A 25012-nucleotide genomic window follows, 5' to 3' on the forward strand; every position below is an offset into this window, starting at 1 on the left:
AATAATTTTGTGAAGGGGAAATGTGTTCTCTTTTGGAGTGTGGGAGGGGAGGACCTCACCCCCTGAGTAGATCAGCACAGGGTCCCACTAGAAGGGAATGTTTACTGGGTGCAGGGTGTATGGCATTTCTGTTCTTGTTCCACATCACTTATGGGATATTTTCCTGATATTTACACCTCTGAAAGCATTCCACTGATACACTTTATTAAGCACCTGCTATGTACCAAGCAATTGACTAGGGCTGACACTCAAAGATAAAAATAGCTTCACACCCTGGCCCTCAGAAATCACTGTCTAGAAAAAAATAACACTCATCATTACAATCCACTGTGATAGTTCCAGTCCTGAATATATATATATGAGGTACTGAGGGCTCCAGGTCACAGAGCCCTGGGAAAAACAAGGGAGGCCTGGCAGAGGCCATAACCTTTGCCCTAGGTCAGTATCAGGTCAAGAGCACAGTTCCAATCTAAAGCAATCATGAATTAATGCCTGAAGTTCAAATAAAATGCTGCAACACCCACCAGGATGCCTTCTCAAGTAGACATTCAGAGTTACAGACCTATCTTTTTTTTCCTTTTTCCCCGAGACAGAGTCTAGCTCTGTTGCCCATGCTGGAGCGCAGTGGTGCGATCTCGGCTCACTGCAACCTCCGACTCCTAGGTTGAAGCGATTCTCGTGCCTCAGCCTCCCAAGTAGCTGGGATTACAGGCATGCGCCACCATGCCCGGCTAATTTTTGTGTTTTTAGTAAAGATGGGGTTTCACCATGTTGGCCAGGCTGGTCTCGAACTCCTGACCTCATGATCTGCCTGCCTTGGCCTCCCAAGTGCTGGGATTACAGGCATGAGCCACAGCATCCTGCCTACAGATCTATCTTGGGCCAGGAAACAGTTACTTCTCCGTGGGAGTGGCCCTCACAGAGGTCCACACAGGCTCCAGGAACTTATCCCTTTGTTCCCACTCTGAGTGTCAGCTCAGGTACAAGAGAAAGTGACTCACATCAGGTGGATGTGAGACTCACTTGGCTTGGAAGCCCCACCCACAAGAGCCCAGAGCTCTTGTAACATGGTCTTAGGTTCCAGATGCCCTCAAGGGACATACCCAATTATACGAGTCACTGCTCTCTGACACGCCCAAAGCTTGGGTTTCCCACCATGGAACCCGCAGTCTCAATGCAATTTATCAAGGAGAGGCCACATTACATAAGCAATTTTGCCTACTATTACAGCTGACATGCCATCTTTATCAGATTTCCACGGGAACAGAGCTAGAAAGCGAATCCACGGTCAAATATGTCCAAGAAGGAGAAGGGGTTTTGTTAACCTTGTACCCTGAAATGTATACTGTATTTTGCAGAGGATTTAGTTGTTTGGGTAAAAAGTAAGTAAAAATGAAGGTGAAAAACATGATAGCATGTGTTACTGTTTTCTTCATTGAGAAAGAAAACTGTAGCATTGTATAGGCCAGGACATCCCTCAGGGTGCCTTCCTCCCTTAGTAAGCCCACGTCTGTGTAGAGCACCCCTTGGGTGAGCCTGGTTTGCTGAGCACAGAAGCCTGTCCACCTTGATAACAGTGCGCCTTAGCCTGCCGTTCTGCTGAAGAGGATTTTCCAGCTTGCCCTTCTGCTTAATAAAACCATTTTGATGGGAAGCTTTCAAAATTACGTTAAACTCTACCTTCTTCAATGGAGTGACTTCAACAGGCCCTTCTTTTTTCCAGGTTTCAGAGGCGTCTTGCAGCCCCCCATCTGGGAGGGTGGCTTATGGGTATCCTGAGTAGTGTGGCTTCCCAGGGGGCCACATCCCCAAGCCAGGGGCTCAGCCAACACCTACAAGGACACCAGGGCTTTGAGCTGGGGCAAGTTCTCCCAGATTCTCCTGGGATTAATGTTAGCATCACTGCCCACTACAGGAGCAGGAGTTTCCCAGAAAAGCAGAAAGTGCCGCCTCCATAGGCAGTTTGGGATGAGGGAGGAGCTGGAGCCTTTAACACATGCGCGACTTAATAACTTTCCTGCCTGTCCACTGACTGTGATTTCATTTTCGCTGGGTGCCTGTCTCTAACAGTTCTTCCTTTCTGAAGTATTTTTCTTTTCTTCTCCCCTGATTTTTTTTTCTCATTTCCAAAAAACTGGAAAGCCAGATTTCAAAGCTAATCAATGGTTTGTAAAGAGTCTATAGACTTGGAAGGAAGCTTTGAGTGACTTTCCAGTGAAACAAATGATCTTTTCTGTCTGCTGTGCGTTCTCAAGCTTTTTGCCATTACTTCCAGGTTTTAGGCTATTAAGAGTTTAAAATTTTGGTAATTCTGCCCGGGCACGGTGGCTTATGCCTGTAATCCTAGCACTTCGGGAGGCCAAGGTGGGCAGATTGCTTGAGGTCAGGAGTTATTCAGGCCAACGTGGTTGAAACTCCGTCTCTACCAAAAAAACACAAAACAAATTAGCCAGGCGTGATGGCGCCTGCCTGCGGTCCCAGCTACTCAGGAGGCTGAGGCAGAAGAATTGCTTGAACCCCAGAGGTGGAGGTTGCAGTGAGTCAAGGTCGTGCCACTGCACTCCAGTCTGGGCAATAGAGCGAGACCCTGTCTCAAAAAAGAAAAGAAAAAGAATTTAAAATTTAAGTAATTCTTTGAAAAAAACTAATTTCTAAGCTTCTTCATGTCAAGGACCTAATGCTTTATTTATGTTCAATAAAACTAGATATGTAAATAATTACTGTACTTTTGCTATACACCATAATTTACAGACTAGAAGACAGTTTGCTATAAAGAAAACCTCTGAAGATGCAAGTGAATACTATGAAAATTACATCGAAGAACTGAAGAAACAAGGATTTCTACTAAGAGAACATTTCACACCTGAAGCAACCCAATTAGCATCTGAACAATTGCAAGCAGTAAGATTGATTTATAGTTTTTTTGTTATTATATTTTTAATAGAAATGTTTTCTCTATTACAAATAAAAAACTGGGCCAGGCTTGGTGGCTCACGCTTGTATCCCAGCACTTTGGCAGGCCAAGGCAGGAGGATCACTTGAGGCCAGGAGTTCAAGACCAGCCTTGGTAACATGGAGAGACCCATTTCTACATAAACTGAAGAACATTAGCCAGGAATGGTGGCGTGCCTATAGTCTTAGCTACTCATGAGGCTGAAGCAGGAGGATCACTTGAATCCAGCAGTTTGAGGTTACAGCGAGCTATGATCATGCCACTGCACCCCAACCTGGGCGATACAACAAGACCCTGTCTCAGATAAATAAATCACTGTCAGGAGGGAAGAGGAGGAGTTCAGAAAAGGAAATGTGATCTCATAGAAAGGGACGGAAGTTGAGTGGCGAATGCGTTTTAGGACAAGCCACGAGACGTATTGCCTATTTCAGCAGCAGACGCTCCCAGCTTTTGCGAGACTTCTTTACAACCTAGGCCATGAGTCAAGGGTCCTTAACCCCGACTGCATGTGTTGAATACCACTGACAGGCCTAGAGCTTACAGGGTGAAGGAAAAAATAGAACAGGAAGAAAAGGGGGTAGGAAGGAATCAGAGAAGAGAGAATGGAGGGAGACAGAGGGTGGATCCAGTAGAGAGAGGCTGGGGGTGACTCTCCTGGGCTCTAATTAATTATGTCTCCTCACACCTCTGTCCGTTGGCCCATGTGAGTTCTACACAAACTCACACATGATGACTTTTTGGTGGCGTTTCTATTTTCTTGTTGCAGTTGCTTTTGGAGGAAGTCATGAATTCAAGCACTCTAAGCCAAGAGGTGAGCGATTTAGTAGAGATGATTTGGGCAGAGGCGCTGGGCCACCTGGAACACACGCTTCTCAAGCCAGTGAACAGGATTAGCCTCAACGATGTAAGTCGGTGTGTCACTGAAACAGAATGTGAGAAACCTGCCTCCTGGTTGATTGGTTTCAGCAATAACACGTGTGTTTGCATGCTGGTCTGACTGCTCTGGCATTCATTCCTAAATGTTCTTTCCTTGTACCCTGATGAAAGGGACCACTAACAGCACTAAGGAGAAAACCTTCTGAGAAACCTAGACATCGCTGTCTGTAAAATGTCAGCCTCAAGAGCTGATCGAAGGCAGGCTTCTGGTGCTGGCCAATTAGGAGGCCTGATCCTCTGTGCCAAGAGGTTTGCAGGAAGCTGAAGGGATATGGGTGGTCTTGGTCCCCAGTCAGATGCCCAGACCTCAACCCATTTCCTAGTGACTCCACAGTCTCGCACCTTCTGACCGTCTTAGGAAAGGCAGGCATGCCTCCAGACCACCAGAAAATGTTCTTCCCTTCTTGATTAAGCATAATTGCAGTGGAAAGAGCAGACAAAATAAGATATTCCCAATGGTACAACTTGTGCAACTGCATTGTTGTATTGAAATAATACGGTCAGTTTTCCTCTGTGGAATTAAACTAATTTATCTCAAGGAGAAAATGGCTAACTGGGGTAAAGCCCATGAAGTACTTGTGTAATTAGAAACACGTTCAGGAGGTTTTTATCCCTGGTCTGATTCTGACAGCTTTCTAAATGTCTCATGTGAAAAGCTAGTCTATCACAGTTGCGTTAGTGTTTCTCTCTCTGTGTATATGTATGTAGATGTGTTCACATATGTATAGAAATATAGGACTCTGGTTCTTTTCTCTAGTAAAACCGAGCCCAGTTTTGCAATAATCCTCATGGCATCATTACCACAACTAGATACGTCTCCAATAAAGATGAGCATTTGCTTGTGATGGCTGTCCAGTAGAAAATGGATAGTCTTGACATGTCCAACAATTATTCATATAGTTTTGTGCGTGCTCCTTAATTTCTGTATGAAGATTTCATTTCAATAAGCATGTATGATCTTCTTTTGAAAGGTGAGCAAGGCAGAGGGGATTCTCCTTCTAGTAAAGGCAGCACTGAAAAATGGAGAAACGGCAGAGCAATTGCAAAAGATGATGACAGAGTTTTACAGACTGATACCTCACAAAGGCACAACGCCCAAAGAAGTGAACCTGGGACTATTGGCTAAGAAAGCAGACCTCTGCCAGGTAAACCTCTGAAATACAGATTTCAATTTATTATAAAATATGTTGAGGGTGGGGGTCTTTAAAAATCATGAAATTGGGCCGGGTGCGGTGGCTCAAGCCTGTAATCCCAGCACTTTGGGAGGCCGAGACGGGCAGATCACGAGGTCAGGAGATCGAGACCATCCTGGCTGACCCGGTGAAACCCCTTCTCTACTAAAAAATACAAAAAACCAGCCGGGCGTGGTGGCGGCGCCTGTAGTCCCAGCTACTCGGGAGGCTGAGGCAGGAGAATGGCGTGAACCCGGGAGGCGGAGCTTGCAGTGAGCTGAGATCCGGCCACTGCACTCCAGCCTGGGCGACAGAGCGAGACTCCGTCTCAAAAAAAAAAAAAAAAATCACGAAATTGTCTCCAGAGTTGTGCTTGAAAATAAATTGTTGAACCATTTTAGAAAGCCCTGGATCCTTATGAAAGTTACTTAAAAACCATATTTTCAAATGTGAATATGTTGGCCCAGTGACATAAATGCAGAAATAGGTTTAGAATTGCTATCTTGTAAACTAACTTTTCAGACCTTGGTATGAGTTCGGATCCTCTCTGCAGAAGAAATGGGAAACTGCAACTGACTGAAACAATGAGGACATTTACGACCTTGGACAATTAGAAGTCCAGCTGTGGGCTGCCTCCTGGCCCAGGTCACCCCGAGACTCAGTGTGTCAGTGTCATCATCAGGGTCTCAGCCTCCTTCCATCCCTCTGTACTTCCTGTAGAGTGACGGCTCTGCTCTCAGCCCAGCTCCCTCATGATCCGCATATGGCTGCAGTAGTTCGTAGTATCCCATCTGTAACAGTTCTTTTTGTGTCACATAGAGGAAGCCCCTGGCAGACTTACAGTTCTCTGGTCAGAATGGAGTCATGTGCACAATCTCAAGCCAGTCACTGGCGAGGAGATTGGAGCCACTGTGGCTGCTCAGAAATGGGCCACCTCCTCTGAGCTGCCAGGAGAGAAAGCAGGCTCAGTGAGTAGAGGAAGGCAGCCACAGCAGCCAACCCTGCCCTAGACAAGGCCGAAGTCACTCTCTTGGTCCGCATTGCCTCATCTGGGCATGCAGGGATTGGGCCAAGATCAGAGATTCGTGTCCTAGACTTCAGAGGAGTTTATAGATATGAAATTTTGCATGTTTGGGAAATAATCACTTTCAACAGATTCCCAGAGGAATCAGTAATCCAAAATACGGAAAGAACCGGTCAATGAGAAAATATAAGACCCTTCCAAATTTAAAAATCTATGATTTACCTAATATCAAACATAAAGAATCTCAGTCGGCCGGTCGTGGTGGCTCACGCCTGTAAGCCCAGCACTTTGGGAGGCCAAGGCAGATGGATCACCAGTCAGGAGTTTGAGACCAGCCTGGCCAACATGATGAAACCCCATCTCTATTAAAAATACAAAAAATTAGCTGGGCCAGGTGGCATGCATCTGTAATCCCAGTTACTCAGGAGGCTGAGGCAGGAGAATTGCTTGAACCCAGGAGGCAGACGTTGCAGTGAGTCAAGATCGTGCCACTGCACTCCAGCCTAGGCAACAAGAGCAAAACTCCATCTTTAAAACAAAAAAAATCTCAATCATCAGTGTTGCTAAGAGGGAACGTATAGTGCCCATTCAAATACAATTCTGGCGGCCAGGCGAGGTGGCTCAAGCCTGTAATCCCAGCACTTTGGGAGGCCGAGACGGGCAGATCACGAGGTCAGGAGATCGAGACCATCCTGGCTAACACGGTGAAACCCCGTCTCTACTAAAAAAATAGAAAAAAACTAGGCAGGCGCCTGTAGTCCCAGCTACTCCGGAGGCTGAGGCAGCGTAAACCTGGGAGGCGGAGCTTGCAGTGAGCTGAGATACGGCCACTGCACTCCAGCCCGGGCGACAGCGAGTCTCCGTCTCAAAAAAAAAAAAAGTACAATTCTGGCGGCTAAGGTAGGAGGAGCACTTGAACTCAGGAGGTTGAGGCTGCAATGAGCTATGGTCATGCCACTACACTCCAGCGTGGGTGAGAGCAAGACCTACTTTTCCCATCTTTTTGAGGAAGTGTTAATGTAATATAAATATTAATTTTGATATGTGGTGATTCTGACATCTGTCTGTGATTTCCACCTACAGCTAATAAGAGACATGGTTAATGTCTGTGAAACGAATTTGTCCAAACCCAACCCACCATCCCTGGCCAAGTACCGAGCTTTGAGATGCAAAATTGAGCATGTTGAACAGAATACTGAAGAATTTCTCAGGGTTAGAAAAGAGGTTTTGCAGAATCATCACAGGTAAGCATAAAGGAAATAGGATCTGTTATGATATAATGCTCTTTCAGACTCTGTTAAAGAGCTGATTACAGTAATTACCTAGATAATTTAATCTTCAGCAACAAGCCACAGTAGCCTGGTATGATGACAAATTACTTTTTTCTCTGTTTGTAATGGTGCCTGGGGCAGTATTCTGTGCTTGAAAATACCCTCTGTATTCCACTCTGATTTCAAGGTTACCTAATCTTGTTGAGGGTTAAATTTAAAAATTTTAAATCGAAAGGTGTTTGAGTTTGTATGTTGTAGGTTATTCCAGAGAAAAAGCCACTTACTCTAAGATTTGAACGTGCAGGAATATGGGTATGGCATCTTCTAACATGGCCTCTCTGTGGCATGAAAAACTGCACCTGAAAACCTGGACAACACGTTCCTAAATACCAGTTACACTTGCGCCGTCACTCACTTTGCATACCTGGGGTCCTGTGCTGATGGGCATTCTCCAGTAACACAAACATAATGGACCACCTGCTCAGACGAGCCCTCACTGGGTATCAGCACCCAAGGGTCACCGCAGCTGACTCTGTGCCCAGCTGCTCGGTTCGGAAACTCCACTGTGTGCTTATCCTCGAGCATGGGACTGACTCTTGTTGACCTGGTGGTTCATTCCATTGCAGCAGCTCCTCTTCATCAGCTTGGCACAGCCCTTAGAACGCATGGTGGTGAGTTGTAGCCACATATACCAGCTTATGAGAGCCAGTTGTCAACATTTAAGAGATGTGGTGAGCTGGTTGTTAAACCATGGGTAGCTTGAAATTGGACACGGGGAGGATTTGTACCATGGAAATCAGCAAATGCTGCAAATCAGGGCTATGTGGGGCATTGCTGCTGCTGTTTAGAGAGCTAGTTTTCCAGAGCCCCACTGAACCACAGCCAGCCACCCTTACCTTATGGCCTGACTCAGACCCGTCTAAAATTATGTTCTACTTTCCTTGATCATCCTCGAAATCCATTCCCCAAACCACTTCACATCTACTAAGATGGCTATGATTTCTCTTTTTTGAGACGGAGTCTTGCTCTGTCGCCCAGGCTGGAGTGCAGTGGCCGGATCTCAGCTCACTGCAAGCTCCGCTTTCCGGGTTTACGCCATTCTCCTGCCTCAGCCTCCTGAGTAGCTGGGACTATAGGCGCCCACCACCTCGCCCGGCTAGTTTTTTGTATTTTTTAGTAGAGACGGGGTTTCACCAGGTTAGCCAGGATGGTCTTGATCTCCTGACCTGGTGATCCGCCCGTCTCGGCCTCCCAAAGTGCTGGGATTACAGGCTTGAGCCATGGCACCCGGCCAGCTATGATTTCTTTTTAATAGAAAATTCTAAGTGTTGGTGAGGATAGAGAGAGACTGAAAGCCTCACACATTGACGATGAGAGGGAAAAATGATGCAGCCTCTGTTTGATAATTCCTCAACAAATTAAACATATGATTATGATAAGTCCCAGCAATTCCACTTCTAGTTCTATACTCAAAGGACTTGAAAGCAAGTACTTAAATAGGTACTTGTACATGAATATTCATAGCAACACTATTCATAACAGCCCAAAGGTGGAGATAACCCAAATGTTTATCAACAGGGAAGTGGATAAACAAAACATGATAAATATATGTAATAGAATATTATTCAGCCATGAAAAAGGAATGAAGTACTGACACATACTACAAATGGGTGAACCTCAAAAATATGCTGAGTGAAAGAAGCCACATATTGTACAATTCTGTTTATATGAAGTATCTAGAATAGATAAATACACGGAGATAGCAAATTGCACAGTACCATGAGAGGGAGGGATGGGGACTGACAGCCAAAAGGTACGGGTTTTCTTTTGGGCAAATAAAAATTTTGGAACTAGAGGTGTTGATTACATGACATTTTGAATGTTCTGTACTAAATACTACCGAATTGTACACTTAATTTTATCTTTTTTAAATTTCATTTTAATTTTTTAAAAATCTGGACCGGGCTTGGTGGCTCATGCCTGTAATTCCAGCACTTTGGGAGGTCGAGGTGGGCAGATCACTTGAGGTCAGGAGTTTGAGACCAACCTGGGCAACATGGTGAAACCCTGTCTCTACTAAAAATACAAAAATTAGCCAGGCGTGGTGGCACACGTTTGTGATCCCAGTTACTCCAGGGGCTGAGGCACAAGAATCGCTTGAACCCGGGAGGTGGAGGTTGCAGTGAGCCAGGATTGCGCCATTGCACTCCAGCCTGGGAGACAGAAAAAGACTCTGTCTCAAAAACATTCATTCCTACAGACCTTCTCCAGATTTTGTTTTTATACGTAATCAAATTCTTTCGGTTTGACTTTTGACCCTCCCCTAGGTGTCTGCTGAGATCTATACTAATTAAGAGTCCCCTGACATGGAAGGTAGAATCGGGAGGGCAATAAGCTTTCTCCAGGAAGACAGGAAGAGCCACATCAAGCCCCGGGAGTGGCAGCTGCAGTTCAGCCCTCCAGGGCTACCTGAGCAAGCCCGTGGCCACCCCACCCCACCCCCTAAGTACAAAAGCAGTCACACGACTAAAGTGGGCTTCTTCCTAGGGAAAGATCCTGCTGCTGTGAAAAGTTAGATTTTCTTCATTTCATTTCACTAATCATGATTTCTTTATATTACTTTTTTTCTAGTTATAAAACTCATGTTCTTTGATAAAAGCTTAGAAAGTATCTAAAAATATGAAGACAATTAAAAATCACTCAACATCTCACCACCCAGAGACAACCCAGAGATAATATAACCACAGTTTTTTTTTTTTTTTGAGACGGAGTCTCGCTCTGTCGCCCAGGCTGGAGTACAGTGGCCGGATCTCAGCTCACTGCAAGCTCCGCCTCCCGGGTTCACGCCATTCTCCTGCCTCAGCCTCCCGAGTAGCTGGGACCACAGGCGCCCGCCACCTCGCCCGGCTAGTTTTTTTTTTTTATATTTTTTAGTAGAGACGGGGTTTCACCGTGTTAGCCAGGATGGTCTCGATCTTCTGACCTCGTGATCCGCCCGCCTCTGCCTCCCAAAGTGCTGGGATTACAGGCTTGAGCCACCGCGCCTGGCCAACCACTGTTAACATTTGGGTGTAGAACATAACCCAGCCTGAATCACCCCGATGCTGCTCACCCCGGGGGTGTGCTGGTAAGCCAGCTCTGTGAAGGAAAAGTCCCGGTCTGGAATATTTGCTGAGTTCTGGGAAGCAAATACTCCCACCATAGCTAATGGCAAGGTACTGACCTGAGGCCACTGGACATGGGGTTGGGAGATGTGCCCTTCCTCCCACCACAGCCGCCCTCAGCGGTACCCCAGTCTCCCCCCACAACTGCCCCATCTTAGCTACCCACTCAGAGCCAGTGTGGGGTCTCTCTGTCCCTCATCCCCACATACCCGTTCCCTCATCCCCACATACCCGTGTTCTGTCAATTCTGCCCTCAAAGTGTCCTTCATCCGTTGGCTCACTTCCGTTCACCTCGCCGCCATCTTTAATCCGGGTCACGTTATCCCGTCTACAACGTCCTTCCGGATGTTCTCTCCACTCCTGCCCCGTCCACCCCGTAACAACCAATGAGGGCTTCAAATAGACATTTTATGGCGCCACATTCCAATACATGTCACCTCCCAAGAGAGGCCTTTCTTGACAGCCCTCTCTGCAAACCTGGTTGGTTTTCTAAACAGCACTTAAAAATAAGGTCTTTGCTAACTTTTTTTTTTTTTTTTTTTCTTTTTTTGAGACGGAGTCTTGCTCTGTCGCCAGGCTGGAGTGCAATGGTGCGATTTTGGCTCACTGCAACCTCCGCCTCCCGGCTTCAAGCAATTCTCCTGCCTCAGCCTCCTGAGTAGCTGGGACTACAGGTGTGCAGCACCACGCCCCACTAATTTTTGTATTTTTAGTAGAAACGGGGTTTCACCATGTTGGCCAGGATGGTCTCGATCTCCTGACCTTGTGATCTGCCTGCCTCGGCCTCCCAAAGTGCTGGGGTTACAGGCGTGAGCCACCACACCCGGCCGATAACTTTGTTTTCTTTGAGACAGAGTCTCGTTCTGTCACCCAGGCTGGAGTGTGGTGGCATGATCTCGGCTCACTGCAACCTCTACACCACCCCTGGCCTCGGGTTCAAGTGATTCTCCTTTCTCAGCCTCCTGAGTAGCTCAGACTACAGGTGTGCACCACCATGCTCTGCTAATTTTTGTATTTTTAGGAGAGATGGGGTTTCACCATGTTGCCCAGGCTGATCTCAAACTTCCGGGCTCAAGTGATCCAACTGTCTTGGCCTCCCAAAGTGTTGGGATTACAGACCTGAGCTACCACGCCCAGCCAGAAGTTGCATTCTTTTTTTTTTTTTTTTTTTGTTAAGAGACATGGTGTGGCTCTGTTGCCCAGAACAAGAATTATACATTCCATATACTATTATATATTTGACAAAATTGGGATCATACTATGTATGAAGTTTTGTAATCTACTTTTAAATTTTATATTTTACTGTATGCTTTACTACATATCCTTATTTGTTTAAAGAATTTGATTTTTTAAATCCCTGCATAATACTTCTAAGATATGTTGTGTTGTGACTCATTGAATCGGTTTCCTGATAATGGACATTTGGACTCTTTTGGGATTTCTTCTGCTATAATGACTTTTTGTTTTGTTTCCAATTATGTAATCTAAAGGCTTTTCTTCTAATTTTTACAGTAAGAGTCCAGTGGATATCTTGCAGATATTTAGAGTTGGCAGAGTGATCGAAACCACAGAGTTTTTGAGCAGACTTGGCAATGTGAGGCCCTTGTTGCATGGTTCTCCTGTACGAAACATCGTAGGAATCTTGTGTCGGTAAGAGTAGCCATCTTTATTTTTCAAAAATTTCAGCCTCACAAATGTAAAGTGTTTTACTTTTTTTTTTTCCTACTTTTTTTCTATATTACATAGGTCTTTTCAGTTAAAATCAGCTAGCTTACTGCATTCTGGAGAGAATTGCACAGTTTATAGTGAAGTGTGTGATGTAAATTACATATTTATGGCTGGGCATGGTGGGTCACACCTGTAATCCTAGCACTTTGGGAGGCTGAGGCAAAAGAATCACTTGAGGCCAGGGGTTCAAGACCAGCCTGGAAAACCAGCAAGACCTCATCTCTATTTTGAAGAATTATGTATTTATCATTTTAAAAATGTAGTACATAAGTATGAATTGCTTCTTGCAGACTGTATCATAAGAAGAAAAGTGATTCTATATTCATGACTCTTCTGTGTGTATCTAATCTAGGGATAGCCCAATATTTAAAGAGAAGAGTCCAGAAATTAGAGTGCTCACCAGACAACATGAGCTGTTTATTTGAAACTTAACTCTAAGATTCTGTTTGCTTTGAATTACTACTTAATATTAGGGCTGAAACAAGTCACAGGAGCAGGAGAAAATATAATTAAATGTAGATCCATTAATTACTCAGAAAAAAATTAAAAAGAAACATACAAGATCTACCTGGAGAAAAAAAAGAAAAAACAAAAACCCATTAAACTGCTACTGAGGGACCCAAAAGACAACTTGCGTTAATCAGAAGGATGCCAGTTTTTCTTGGATTAATCTATAGATTTAGTGCTATCATGATAAAATTACCAAAAAGATTTTTTTTTTTTTTTTTTTTTTTTTTTTTTAATGAGACGGCGTCTCGCTCTGTGGCCCAGGCTGGAGTGCAGTGACCGGATCTCGGCTCACTGCAAGCCCCGCCTCCCAGGTTCACGCCATGCTCTTGCCTCAGCCTCCTGAGTAGCTGGGACTACAGGCGCCCGCCACCTCGCCCGGCTAGTTTTTTTGTACTTTTTAGTAGAGACGGGGTTTCACCGTGTTCGCCAGGATGGGCTCAATCTCCTGACCTCGTGATCCGCCCGTCTCGGCCTCCCAAAGTGCTGGGATTACAGGCTTGAGCCACCGCGCCCGGCCCCAAAAAGATTTTTTTAAAGAAGTGAAAAGCTGATTCTACAACACATATTTTTTTAAATTTTGAAATTACCAGAATAATTCTGGAAAAGAAGCATAATGAGGGTGACATTAATATTAAACACAAATGAACTCAAAAACACAGAAGATTTAGGATATGATACAAGTAGATCTTATCTCTGTGGAAGAAAGACAAGTTCTTCAGTACTATCTATAGAGATAAATGGGTAACCACAAGGAAAAAATATAAAGTTGGACCCTTACCTCATTTCTCATACTTAAACTCCAGATAGAGCATATATTTAAATATTTAAAATTAAACCATAAAAGTATACTAAATGAAAAATGGGAGAATCTTTTAAAAATAATCTTTACGTAGGTATGAACTTTTTAAGTAGGACCAAAACCCAAAAGCTGTTTTACGAAATTCATTCAATCTCCTAATATGAAATTCAAACAAGCCAGGCGCGGTGGCTTACGCCTGTAATCCCAGCACTTTCGGAGGCTGAGGTGGGCGGATCACAAGGTTGGGAGATCGAGAGCATCCTGGCTAACACGGTGAAACCCCGTCTCTACTGAAAATACCAAAAATTAGCCGGGTGTGGTGGCGGGTGCTTGTAGTCCCAACTACTCGGGAGGCTGAGGCAGGAGAATGTTGTGAACCCGGGAGGCGGAGCTTGCAGTGAGCTGAGATCGCATCACTGCCCTCCTGCCTGGACGACACAGCGAGACTCCATCTCAAAAAAAAAAAAAAGAAATTCAAACAATAGATGTTTATATAATAAAAGGCAGAAATCTCCTTTACTTGTGTTCCTAGAAACAACTATGGTTTCACCCTGATTGCAGAGTTCTCTGAATGCCAGAAGTTCAGTAGGAACCTGCCAAAGTTCTGAGCGAGGCAGAGATGCAGTCAGCGTTGGGCTTACACTTTATCCTGCCCTTCTCTTTTCAGAGGGTTGCTTTTACCCAAAGTAGTGGAAGATCATGGTGTGCAAAGAACAGACGTCGGAAACCTTGGAAGTGGGATTTATTTCAGTGATTCGCTCAGGTATGTTTGATCCTTAATCACAGACTCATTACTACTTGCTGTGTGTTTTCTTCTGTCTTTCCTTGGTGAGGGAGTTTCTCAACCAAAACACAGATTTATCAATTATATATGACCTCAGTATGCCTGGAATACTGTTTCATCTTCAACATCCTTGATAATGTTTAAATCTGCCTTTGGGTCAGACATGGTGGCTCACGCCTGTAATCCCAGCACTTTGGGAGGCCAGGGCAGGAGGATCGCTTGAGGCCAGGAGTTTAAAACCAGTCTAGGCAACATAGCGAGACCCGATCTCTACACAAAATTTAAAAAATTAGCTGTGCATGGTGGCGCTAATATGTAGTTCTGGGGAGGCTGAGGCAGGAGGATCACTTGAGTCCAGGAGTTCAAGGCTGGAATGAGCTATGATTATGCCACTGCAGTCCAGCGTGGGCAACACAGTGAGAAGAACTCCATGTACATCATCTGCCAACCTCATAATTGGTATTGTGACATCATTTCATGCGAGGAAACAGACTCAGGGAGGTCAGGGAACTTGCCTAAGGTTGCAGAGCTAATTAAAGGGTGGAGACTGAGTTCAGGCCCAGGACAAAGGATAATGATCCAAGATATTTAAAAGAGTTCCTACAAATCAATAAGGAAAAGATAAGCAGCCCTGTAAGCAGATGTGCAAAAGACTTGAATAGAAACTTAATAGCAAAGAAAACGAGCTGGGGCCAGGTGCAGTGGTTCATGCCTATAATGCCAGCACTTTGGGAGGCCAAGGCAGGTAGATCACTTGAGGCCAGGAGTTTGAGACCAGCCTGGCCGATGTGGCGAAACCCCATCTCTACTAAAAATACACAAATTAGCTGGGCGTGGTGGCGTGCACCTGTAGTCCCAGCTACTCAAGAGGGTGAGACAGGAGAATCGCTTGAACCCAGGAAGCAGCGATTGCAGTGAGCCAAGATCATACCACTGCACTCCAGCCTGGGTGACAGAGCAAGACTGTGTCTCAAAAAACGAGCTGAGTGCAGTGACACACACCTGTAGTGCCAGCTACTGAGGAGTCTGAGGCAGAAAGATTGCTCAACTCCAGGAGTTTGAAATTAGCCTGGGCAACACAGCAAGACCCCATCTCTAAAAAAACTTTTTAAAATTAGCCAGGCATTGTGTCATGCACCTGTAGTCCAAACTACTCAGGAGGCTGAGGCAGGAGGATTGCTTGAGTCCAGCAGTCCAAGGCCACAGTGAGATATGACTGAACCACTACCACCAGCTTGGGAGACAAAGTGAGACCCAGTCTCTCAAGAAAAAAAAAAAAAAAAAAAAGGAAAAGAAAAAGAGAGCACGGTAATAACAGAACACTGGAAATCATGCAGATGTCCATCGACAGTGGAATGGATCTGTACATTTTGGTGGAGTCCCACGTGAAGTCCTATCCTGCAGTTTAAACAAGTGGACTGTGGCTACACATGTCAAATGGATGAGCCTTAAGACCTTAGAGGAGCAAACGTTACTAGATGATTCTGTATACAGGCATACCTTGGAGATATTGAGGGTTTGATTCCACACTACTGCAATATAGCAAATATTGCAGTAAAGTGAGTCACACAGTTTTGGTTTCCCAATGAGTATAAAAGGTTTACACTCTAGTCTATTAAGTGTGCAATAGCATTGTGTTTAAAAAAAAACGAATGTACATACCTTAATTTTAACATACTTTATTACTAAAAATGCTAATGATCATCTGAGCCTTCAGTGAGCCATTGTCTTTTTGCTGGTGGACGGTCTTGTCTCAGTGTCGATGACTGCTGACTGATGAGGGTGACGGTTGCTGAAAGTTGAGGTGGCCGTGGCAATTTCTTAAAACAAGACAACAATGAAGTTTGCCTCAGCAATTGACTCTTCCTTTCATGAAAGATTTCTCTGTAGTATGAGATGCTATTTGATAGCATTTACCTACAGTAGAACTTCCTTGAAAATTGGAGTCGGTTATCTCAAACACTGCTGCTGCTTTATCCACTAAGTTTATATAATATTCAGAATTCTTTGTTGTCAGTTCAACAATGTTCACAACATCTTCACCAGAAATGGATTCCATCTCAAGAAACCACTTTCTTCACTCATTAATAAGAAGCAACCCCACATTCATTCAAGTTTGATCATGAGATTGCAGTAATTCAGTCCCATCTTCAGGCTCCAATTCTAATTCTAGTTCTCCTGCTGCTTCTGCCACATCCATAGTGACTTCCTCCACTGAAGTTTGAACCCCTCAAAGTCACCCAAGGTAGTTAGAGTAAACTTCTTCCAAATCCCTGTTAATACTGATATGCTGACCTCCTCTCATATCTCATCAAATGGTCTTAAGGGCAAGGAGAATAGCGAGTCCTTTTGAGAAGGTTTTCAATTTACTTTGTCCAGATCCATCGGAGGAATCACTGTCTATGGCAGCTATGGCCTTACAAAATGTATTTTTTTCTTTTTAGAGTTGGGGTCTTGCTCCATTATTGCCCAGGTGAGAGTACAGTAAGATGCAAACATAGCTCCCTGGAACCTCAAACTGCTAAACTCAAGTGATCATCCCACCTCAGACTCCTGGGATTACAGGCATACCTGGCCAACATGTATTTCTTTTCTTTTTTTTTTTTGAGATGGAGTTTGCTCTTGTTGCTCAGGCTGGAGTGCAATGGCATGATTTCGGCTCACTGCAACCTCTGCCTCCCGGGTTCAAGCGATTCTCCTGTCTCAGCCTCCTGAGTAGCTGGGATTACATGCCACCACGCCCGGCTAATTTTTGTATTTTTAGTAGCGACGGGGTTTCCTCATATTGGGCAGGCTGGTCTCGAACTCCTAACCTCAGGTGATCTGCCCGCCTTGGCCTCCCAAAGTGCTGGGATTATAGGCGTGAGCCACTGCGCCCAGCCCAAAATATATTTCTTAAATAATAAGTCTTGAAAGCTGAAATTACTCCTTGATCCATGGCTGCAGAATGGAAATTGTGTTAGCAGGCATGAAAACAACACGCTCCTTGTACCTCTCCATCAGAGCTCTTGGATGACTAGGCGCTTTGCCAGTGAGCAGTCATTTTGAAAAGAACCTTTTCTATTGAGCAGTAGATCTCTATATTGGGCTTAAAATTCAATAAGTCGTTCTGTAAACAGATGTGCCGTCATCCAAGTTTTGTTGTTCCATTCATACAGCACCAAAAGAGTAGATTTAGCACAATTCTTAAGGGCCCTAGGATTTTTGGAATGGTAGGTGAGCACTGGCTTCAGCTTATAGTCACCAGCTGCATTAGCCCCTGACAAGAGTTATCCTGTCGTCTGAAGCCTTGAAGCCAGCCATTGACTCCTCTAGCTGTGGAAGTCCTAGATGGCATTTTCTTCCAATAGAAGGCTGTTTTGTCTACATGGAAAATCTGTTGTTTAGTGAAGCCACCTGCATCAGTGATCTTAGCCAGATCTTCTGGAGAACTTGCTGCAGCTTCTACATCGGCTTTGGCTGGTTCACCTTGCATTGTTATGTTATGGAGATGGCTTCTTTCCTTAAACCTCAGACAACCTCTGCTAGCTTCAAGCCTTCCTTCTGTGGTTTCGTCACCTCTCTGAGCCTTCATAGAATTGAACAGAGTTGGGGCCTTGCTCTGGATTAGGCTTTGGCTTAGGAGAATGCTGTGGCTGGTGTGATCTTCTATGCAGACCATTAGAATTTTCTTCACATCAGCAATAAGGCTGTTTTGCTTTCTTATCATTCCTATGTTCACTGGAGCAGCACTTTTAATTTCCTTCAAAAATTGTTTCTTTACATTCACCGCTTGGATAACTGTTTGCCACAAGAGGCCTAGCTTTCAGCCTGTCTTGGTTTTCAACATGCCTTCCTCACCAAGCTTAATCATTTCTAGCTTTCGATTTACAGTGAAAGATGTACAACCCTTTCTTTCACTTGAACACTTAGAGGCCACTGTAGGGTTATTATTAATTGGCCTAATTTCAATATTGTTGTGTCTCAGGGAATAGGGAGGCCAGAGAAGAAGGAGAGAGATGAGGAAACCAGTGGTCAGTGGAGTAGTCAGAACACACAAAACATTTACCAAGCTTGCCACCTTATGTGGGCACAGTTCGTTGTACCCAAAACAATTTCAATAGTAGCATCACAGATCATTGATCACATATCGCCATTACAACTACAATAAAAATGAAAAGGTTTGAAACATTGGGAGAATTACCAAAATGAGACACAGAGACACAAAGGAAGCACATGCTGTTAAAAAAAAAAAAAATGGCACCAGTAGACCTGCTCAACATGGAATTGCCACAAATCTTCAATTTGTAAAAAAAAAAAAAAAAAAAAAGGAATATCTGCAAAGTGCAATAAAACGAGGTATGCCTGTATGTGCAAGGCTCGAAAACAAGCAGAAGTATACATTACGTTGTTGAGAGACATAAATCTTTGCATTAATACTATGAAAGAAAATAGGCCAGGCACAGTGCCTCCAGCCAGTAATCCTAACCCTTTGGGAGACCAAGGTGGAAGAATTGCTTGGGGCCAAGAGTTCAAGACCAGCCTGGGCAACACAGTGAGACCCCATAGCTACAAAAATGTTTTTAAAAATTAGCCAGGCACAGTGGTGCACACCAGTAGGCCCACCCTCAGGAGACTGAGGTGGGAGGATTGCCTGAGGCTGCAGAGAGCTGTGATTGTGCCACTGCACTCTATGATTGCACCACGGCAGCTTGGGTGAAAGAGTGCAAGACCCTGTCTCAAAACACACACACACACAAAGGAGAAAACTGTTATAAAAAGGAACACAGTAAAACCTCTCCAACCTACCCAGGATCCCCTCTGTGGCTCCTTATGGAATAAATTCCACATGGGAAAAAAAGAGAAAATAATATACACAAAAATCAAGATAGTGATCAAATGACCTCTGGGTGGCAGAGAAGGTGAGCTGTGAGTTGAGCCCAGAAGTTTGAGACTGCAGTGAGCTATGATCGTGCCGCTGCACTCTAGCCTGAGTAACAGAGCAAGATTCTGTCTAAAAATAGAAGAAATATTAAATAAATAAGTGCATAATAAAGTTCTAAATTGAGTCGTTGGAGATATTTCAATAACAGGAAAATTTAGAACAGTTTACCAGGAAAGCCTTTTCAATAATATTTCCTGTTTATGCAATAATATGTTATTAACAAGTCACTGTAAACTATAAATATGTGTTTATTTCCTTTCGCATTCAGTACAAGTATCAAGTACTCACACCCAGGAGAGACAGATGGCACCAGACTCCTGCTCATTTGTGACGTAGCCCTCGGAAAGTGTATGGACTTACACAAGAAGGACTTTTCCTTAACTGAAGCACCACCAGGCTACGACAGTGTGCATGGAGTTTCACAAACAGCCTCTGTCACCACAGACTTTGAGGTATTTTTATATTAAGGAACAAGCAAAGAGGGTCTTGAACGCTCTAAGAAGAGCCTCAGTTTTTTGCTCCTGTTTTCATTAAATATGCTTAAGTTTAAATAATTGTTAAATATTTACTGTATGAATTCAACATTTTCTAAATTAGCAAACATGCTTTTATGAAAACATCTGCCAATACAGGTTTTTTGTTACTATTGTTGTTAATCACCTACTGATTTCTGTTTGCTCTAGGATGATGAATTTGTTGTCTATAAAACCAATCAGGTTAAAATGAAATATATTATTAAATTTTCCATGCCTGGAGATCAAATAAAGGACTTTCATCCTACTAATCATACTGAATTAGAGGAATACAGACCTGAGTTTTCAGATTTTTCAAAGGTTGAAGGTAGGACAATTTTCTTGAATGCTGTTTTATGTTATTATGTTTATAGACCTCAAATGTTATATTTTCAATGGAATGTATATTTGCATTTGTTATATCTATGACCTCATCCATAAGTATTTCATTTCCTTTCAGTCTCAAAATAAGTTTCCCACAAATTTCTCTCAGTGTTAACATCAGTCAAACTCCTCTGCCTAATATAAAAATAAAGCACTTAATTTTAAAATATATGTATTTCTTTTTTTTCTTTCCTTTTCTTTTTTTTTCTATTTTTTTTCTGAGACAAAGTCTCACTCTGTCCCCCAGGCTGGAGTACAGTGTGTGATCAAAGCGCACTGCAGCCTCAAACTCCTGAGTTCAAATGATCCTCCTGACTCAACCTCCCAAGTAGTTAAGACTACCATCCATGACTTTTGTTGTTTTTTTTTTTTAGAGACAAGGTCTCACTGTGTTGCCTAGGCTAGCCTGAAATTCCTGGCCTCAAGCGATCCTCCTGCCTTGGTATCCCAAAGTGCTGGGATTACAGATATGAGTCACCATGGCCAGCCTTATTTCCTTTTTTATCTTGTATACATGAAAACCAGGATGCTTGAGAAAGGTTAAGCGATCTCAAAATTCCATGTGACTTCATTAACACACTGAAGTTGAGCTTATTCCCTTCAGGAATAGCCAAGGCTAAAACCTGCGGAACCTTGCTAAGATGTCAAGGTGCAGAAAGTGTGATGGGGTGGGTAGAACACACAGCAGAGCCGCTGTGGAGTCAGGAAGCCCGGGGTTTCAGTGTGGCCCTGCCGCCCTGCGGTCTTGAAACTGCATGACCTTTTGCGGTCCACCTTCTCTCCGATGGGAATGAGAGCAGTACCCGCATGACAGAATTGCTGTAAGGGCGGAAGGGGAAACTGGAGGCACTGAGTAAATTGTCATGTGTGGTGTACGTGTTAGCCGTAGTAGTGCCAGCATAAACAGGATATTCACTTCTCAGAGTATCATGAGCCCAAACAATTACAGTGTTAATTAGTAGGACTGTAAGAACACATTAACATTTTTGACCGTGCTCAAATTATTTGTTGTCAGAAACACATGTGTGTTCAGAGGTGGCTCCAGTTTTTTCTCTGGGAGTCATTAAGTGAAACATTTGGCAAGACACTGTGTATTTTTATTTCCTAACCTTATCTGTGTGTTTGTACCACTTTAGAATAGGATGTGAACGTTTTTCAATATGCGCCGTAGGAGTTGATTCAGTCTTCCTTGGATTGAAAATCTACGTTGTTTCATGCCATCCCAAAATGCTCGTGTGGCACCATAAATAATAGTGACTGAGCCCTTCCACACTACAAGCCAGGGAATGCAGACACCTGGATTCAGGCTTCAGCCACACTTGAGACAGTCTGAAGACCTCTGTGTATTTGTGTGTATGTTTAAATGTATGTCAAGTAATGCTGTGTTTTCAATAGGACACCCCAAAGTCTCTACATTCAAAAGGCAGAAGAGCACATGCCTGTAGTCCCAGATACTTGAGAGGTGGAGGCAGGAGGATTACTTGAGCATAAGGGTTCAGAACCAGCCTGGGCACCATAGTGAGACTCCCATCTCTATCAAAAAAAAAAAAAAAAAAAAAAAAAAAAATTTAACAGAAGCGTTTTAAAAAAAAAAAAAAAAAGGCAGGCCATGTATGGTGGCTCACACCCACAGTCCCAGCACTTTGGGAGGTCAAGGCAGGCAGATCCCTTGAGTCCAGGAGTTCGAGACCAGCCTGGGCAACATGGCTAAACCTCATCTCTATAAAACATACCAAAAATTTAGCTGGGCATGGTGGTGCATGCCCGTAGTCCCAGCTACTCAGGAGGCTGAGATGGGAGGATCACCAGAGCCGGAGAGGATGCGTCTGCTGTGAGCGGAGATTGTGCCACTGCACTCCCACCTGGGTAACAGAGTGAGACGCTGTCTCAAAAAAAAAAAAAAGAAGGCACTTCCCATTTTTCTAACGTGGGTTCACTTGCTTTTCAGAATTGGCTATTGAAAATCATAAAATCCTATTTGTCCAATTTCCCTAAAATATAATACATGAAGGCATGGAGAAGGAATAAAGATCAAGACAACAAACATAGACAGGGATGGTTTTGAAAGCTAATGGTAACATTTTTAATGTTTAGATTACCAGTTACCAGATGCCAAAACTTCCAGCAGCACCAAGGCCGGCCTCCAGGATGCCTCTGGGAACTTGGTTCCTCTGGAGGATGTCAACATCAAGGGGAGAATCATAGACACTGTAGCCCAGGTATGTTTTCTGTGGCTTTATGACACTTAAACTACATGGATGTAAACCATACATGCGAATTTGATTGCAGTTGCATGAGCTAAAGGGAATAGATACATTTCTAAAATTCATTTATTCAAAAGCTATTCACTGAGCACTCCATGCCAGGGACTAGCTAGGCTCTGAGCATCCCGCAATGCACAGTACCAAAGCTCCGCCCTTGTGGAGCACACACTGTGGGGGGGAATAGGCAGTCACCATGATGAAAGAGTGAAACACATGACACGTTAGATGGTGACGGGTGCTGAGGAGAAAAATGAAAGCAGGAGGGGATAGGAGCTGTGAAAGACGGGGCCTTTGAACCTGTAAACAGAATGGCTGAGGACGCCTCCCTGAGAAGGTGACACCTGCATACAGACCTGAAGGAAGTGGCGGCTAAACCATGTGGACATCGGAGGATGCTTATTCCAGGCAGCGGCAACATCACATGCCAAGGCTCTGAGGTGGGAAGGAGGAGGATCTGGTCCAGGCACGCCAAGGAGACGCACTGTGGCTGCAGTGGGGTGGAAAGGGGAGAGTGCGTGAGGACTGAGTCAGAGAGGTGAGGGGCTCTCACATCAGCACACAGGTCATGCTGTCCTTGACTGTGAGTGAAATGGAAGCTTCTAGATGTTTGGCAGAGGAATGACATGAACAGACCTGTTTTAACTGGCTCACTCCGGCCACCATGTTAGGAACAGTAGGAAGAGGACCAGTGGGAGAAGTATTAGGTCATGTTCTCTGGAAAGCAGACTCTGGATGGAATTTGTTTTCAGGAAGCCTGTGGGACTGTGCCTGCGGGAGCTGCACCTGTGAGGGAGTGAGGGAGGCAGGACGTGGCCAAGGAGACAACAGACTCCTCAGATGATCTTGGGGGAAGCTCTGGGCCAGAGTGGTCCTTGAGAGAAGATCTGAATCAAGGCAAGGGGGCCGGGCTTTGTAGCCCCACTGGGGCCAGTCCTGGGATATAGGCTGCTCCAGGGAGGGGTCAGAACCTTGGCTAAGGCAGTTTGTCTTTGACTGAGGATGGTTCCTGGGGAGACGCCCCACAGGTGACACTCCTAGCAGTCTCAGTCCTGAAGGGGACACAGCGGGCGCAACGTCACATCACGTAGAGGAGATGATTGACAGAATTCAGTTAAGGGACCTGGTGATGTGGAGAATAATGTGTGCAGTGGGGGTGTAGGAAGTGATGGAGTCTGCCAAGGCCTGAGGGAGACCCTGTCTCAAAACAAACAACCAACCAAAAAAACCAGGTTGTTGAAAGAGAAGGAACAAACCCTACCTTATTAAATTATCTGCACTAAAGCTCACAAAGAGCATTAAATACCAAGTGAGTAAGAACTGGTCAAAGCAAAAAGATAAGCATCGCAGGAGGGTTATTTAATGCAGGTGCTGGGGCCACAGCCAGGAGCTCGCAGCAGGTTCATCATCCACAGTCACAGGATGGAAGGCAGTGCCAGGGGTGCCAGGTGGCCAGATGCAGTGGTAGAGCTTTCTCTCGTGTCCCGTCCCCATCAGCAAATCTGACTGGCTCTGCCCTCCCGCCTTTTCCTGAATGAAGGAGTGATGAAAACAGTCTGTTGGAAAGATTAATTAGATAATACAGACAACAGAGAGGAGTGGAGAAGACTTGATTCTGGAAGAACCAAGGCACAGAGAGATGAGGAGCTAGATGAGGGCTGTGTGGAGAGGGGGAAAGCCACAGAGAGGTCCCCAGGAGGAAATGCCAAGTCCTGAGAGCCGATAGGATAGAAGGACTATTCTGGAATCGTTTCCAGCCAACATGGCACTAAGGGAGGCATCAAAGCCCACAACACGAAAGGGGCAATTTTCCAGCCGTCTTAACAAGAGCTATATGGCCTGTGCTAAGTCAGTGTTGGTAAGACAGACTTCAGGTGGCTTCTGTTCCAGTCGGACATGTATGAACCACCTAACCGTGGGACTGGTGCCTTTTATCACATGACACTGGCTCTCCATTGCAGAAGTGAAGCCAGGGTTTGGAATTTGAGGGACGTGATACAAATTCAAGGAAATTCAAATAAATATGCAAAATCATTTTCATTCGTCCTTGTTCCTGCACATGTAGTCCATGTGGTCTCATCAGATGTATGGCTTTTTTTTCTTCTTCAGGTCATTGTTTTTCAGACATACACAAATAAAAGTCATGTGCCCATTGAGGCAAAATACATCTTTCCTTTGGATGACAAGGCCGCTGTGTGTGGCTTTGAAGCCTTCATCAATGGGAAGCACATAGTTGGAAAGGTAAGGCGAGAAGATGCATCGTGCCCGCTGTCTGCTTTCAAAGTCAGCTTCCATTTCCCAGAACCTTTGTTTTTGGAGTCCCCATGGCTATAAGCTTGAGTAGCAGCCTTGTCATAAAACAAGAATATTCTTTGAAGAACCAGTTCTTGCACAGTGAGCCTCCCTCAAACATGCCTCCCTGATGAAGGGTTTCTACCCCTGTCTGTCCAGTCTTTGTCGTCAGTGTCTTGCACATTCTTTGCCTTGGCACTGTAAGAGTGATTTCAGCATGAAAAGTTTACGAGGGCTGGGTGCGGTGGCTCATGCTTGTAATCCCAGCACTTCGGGAGGCTGAGGCAGGCGGATCACT

The 25012-nt window shown here is 44.6% G+C and overlaps 1 protein-coding gene across 1 annotated transcript in view; it reads left to right on the forward strand.

Moving 5' to 3' along the window:
• Window positions 1-25012, forward strand: part of PARP4 (poly(ADP-ribose) polymerase family member 4) — a 93314-nt gene that overhangs the window by 13895 nt on the left and 54407 nt on the right. The window contains exons 7-16 of the mRNA XM_003913681.5: window positions 2752-2901; window positions 3720-3857; window positions 4861-5034; window positions 7169-7329; window positions 12033-12170; window positions 14225-14320; window positions 19534-19717; window positions 19949-20105; window positions 22256-22380; window positions 24532-24663. Of these exons, the coding sequence (XP_003913730.2) occupies window positions 2752-2901; window positions 3720-3857; window positions 4861-5034; window positions 7169-7329; window positions 12033-12170; window positions 14225-14320; window positions 19534-19717; window positions 19949-20105; window positions 22256-22380; window positions 24532-24663 (1455 nt within the window). The remainder of the gene's footprint in view (window positions 1-2751; window positions 2902-3719; window positions 3858-4860; window positions 5035-7168; window positions 7330-12032; window positions 12171-14224; window positions 14321-19533; window positions 19718-19948; window positions 20106-22255; window positions 22381-24531; window positions 24664-25012) is intronic.

The sequence above is a fragment of the Papio anubis genome, chromosome 15, assembly GCF_008728515.1.
Source record: "Papio anubis isolate 15944 chromosome 15, Panubis1.0, whole genome shotgun sequence".
NCBI lineage: Eukaryota > Metazoa > Chordata > Mammalia > Primates > Cercopithecidae > Papio > Papio anubis.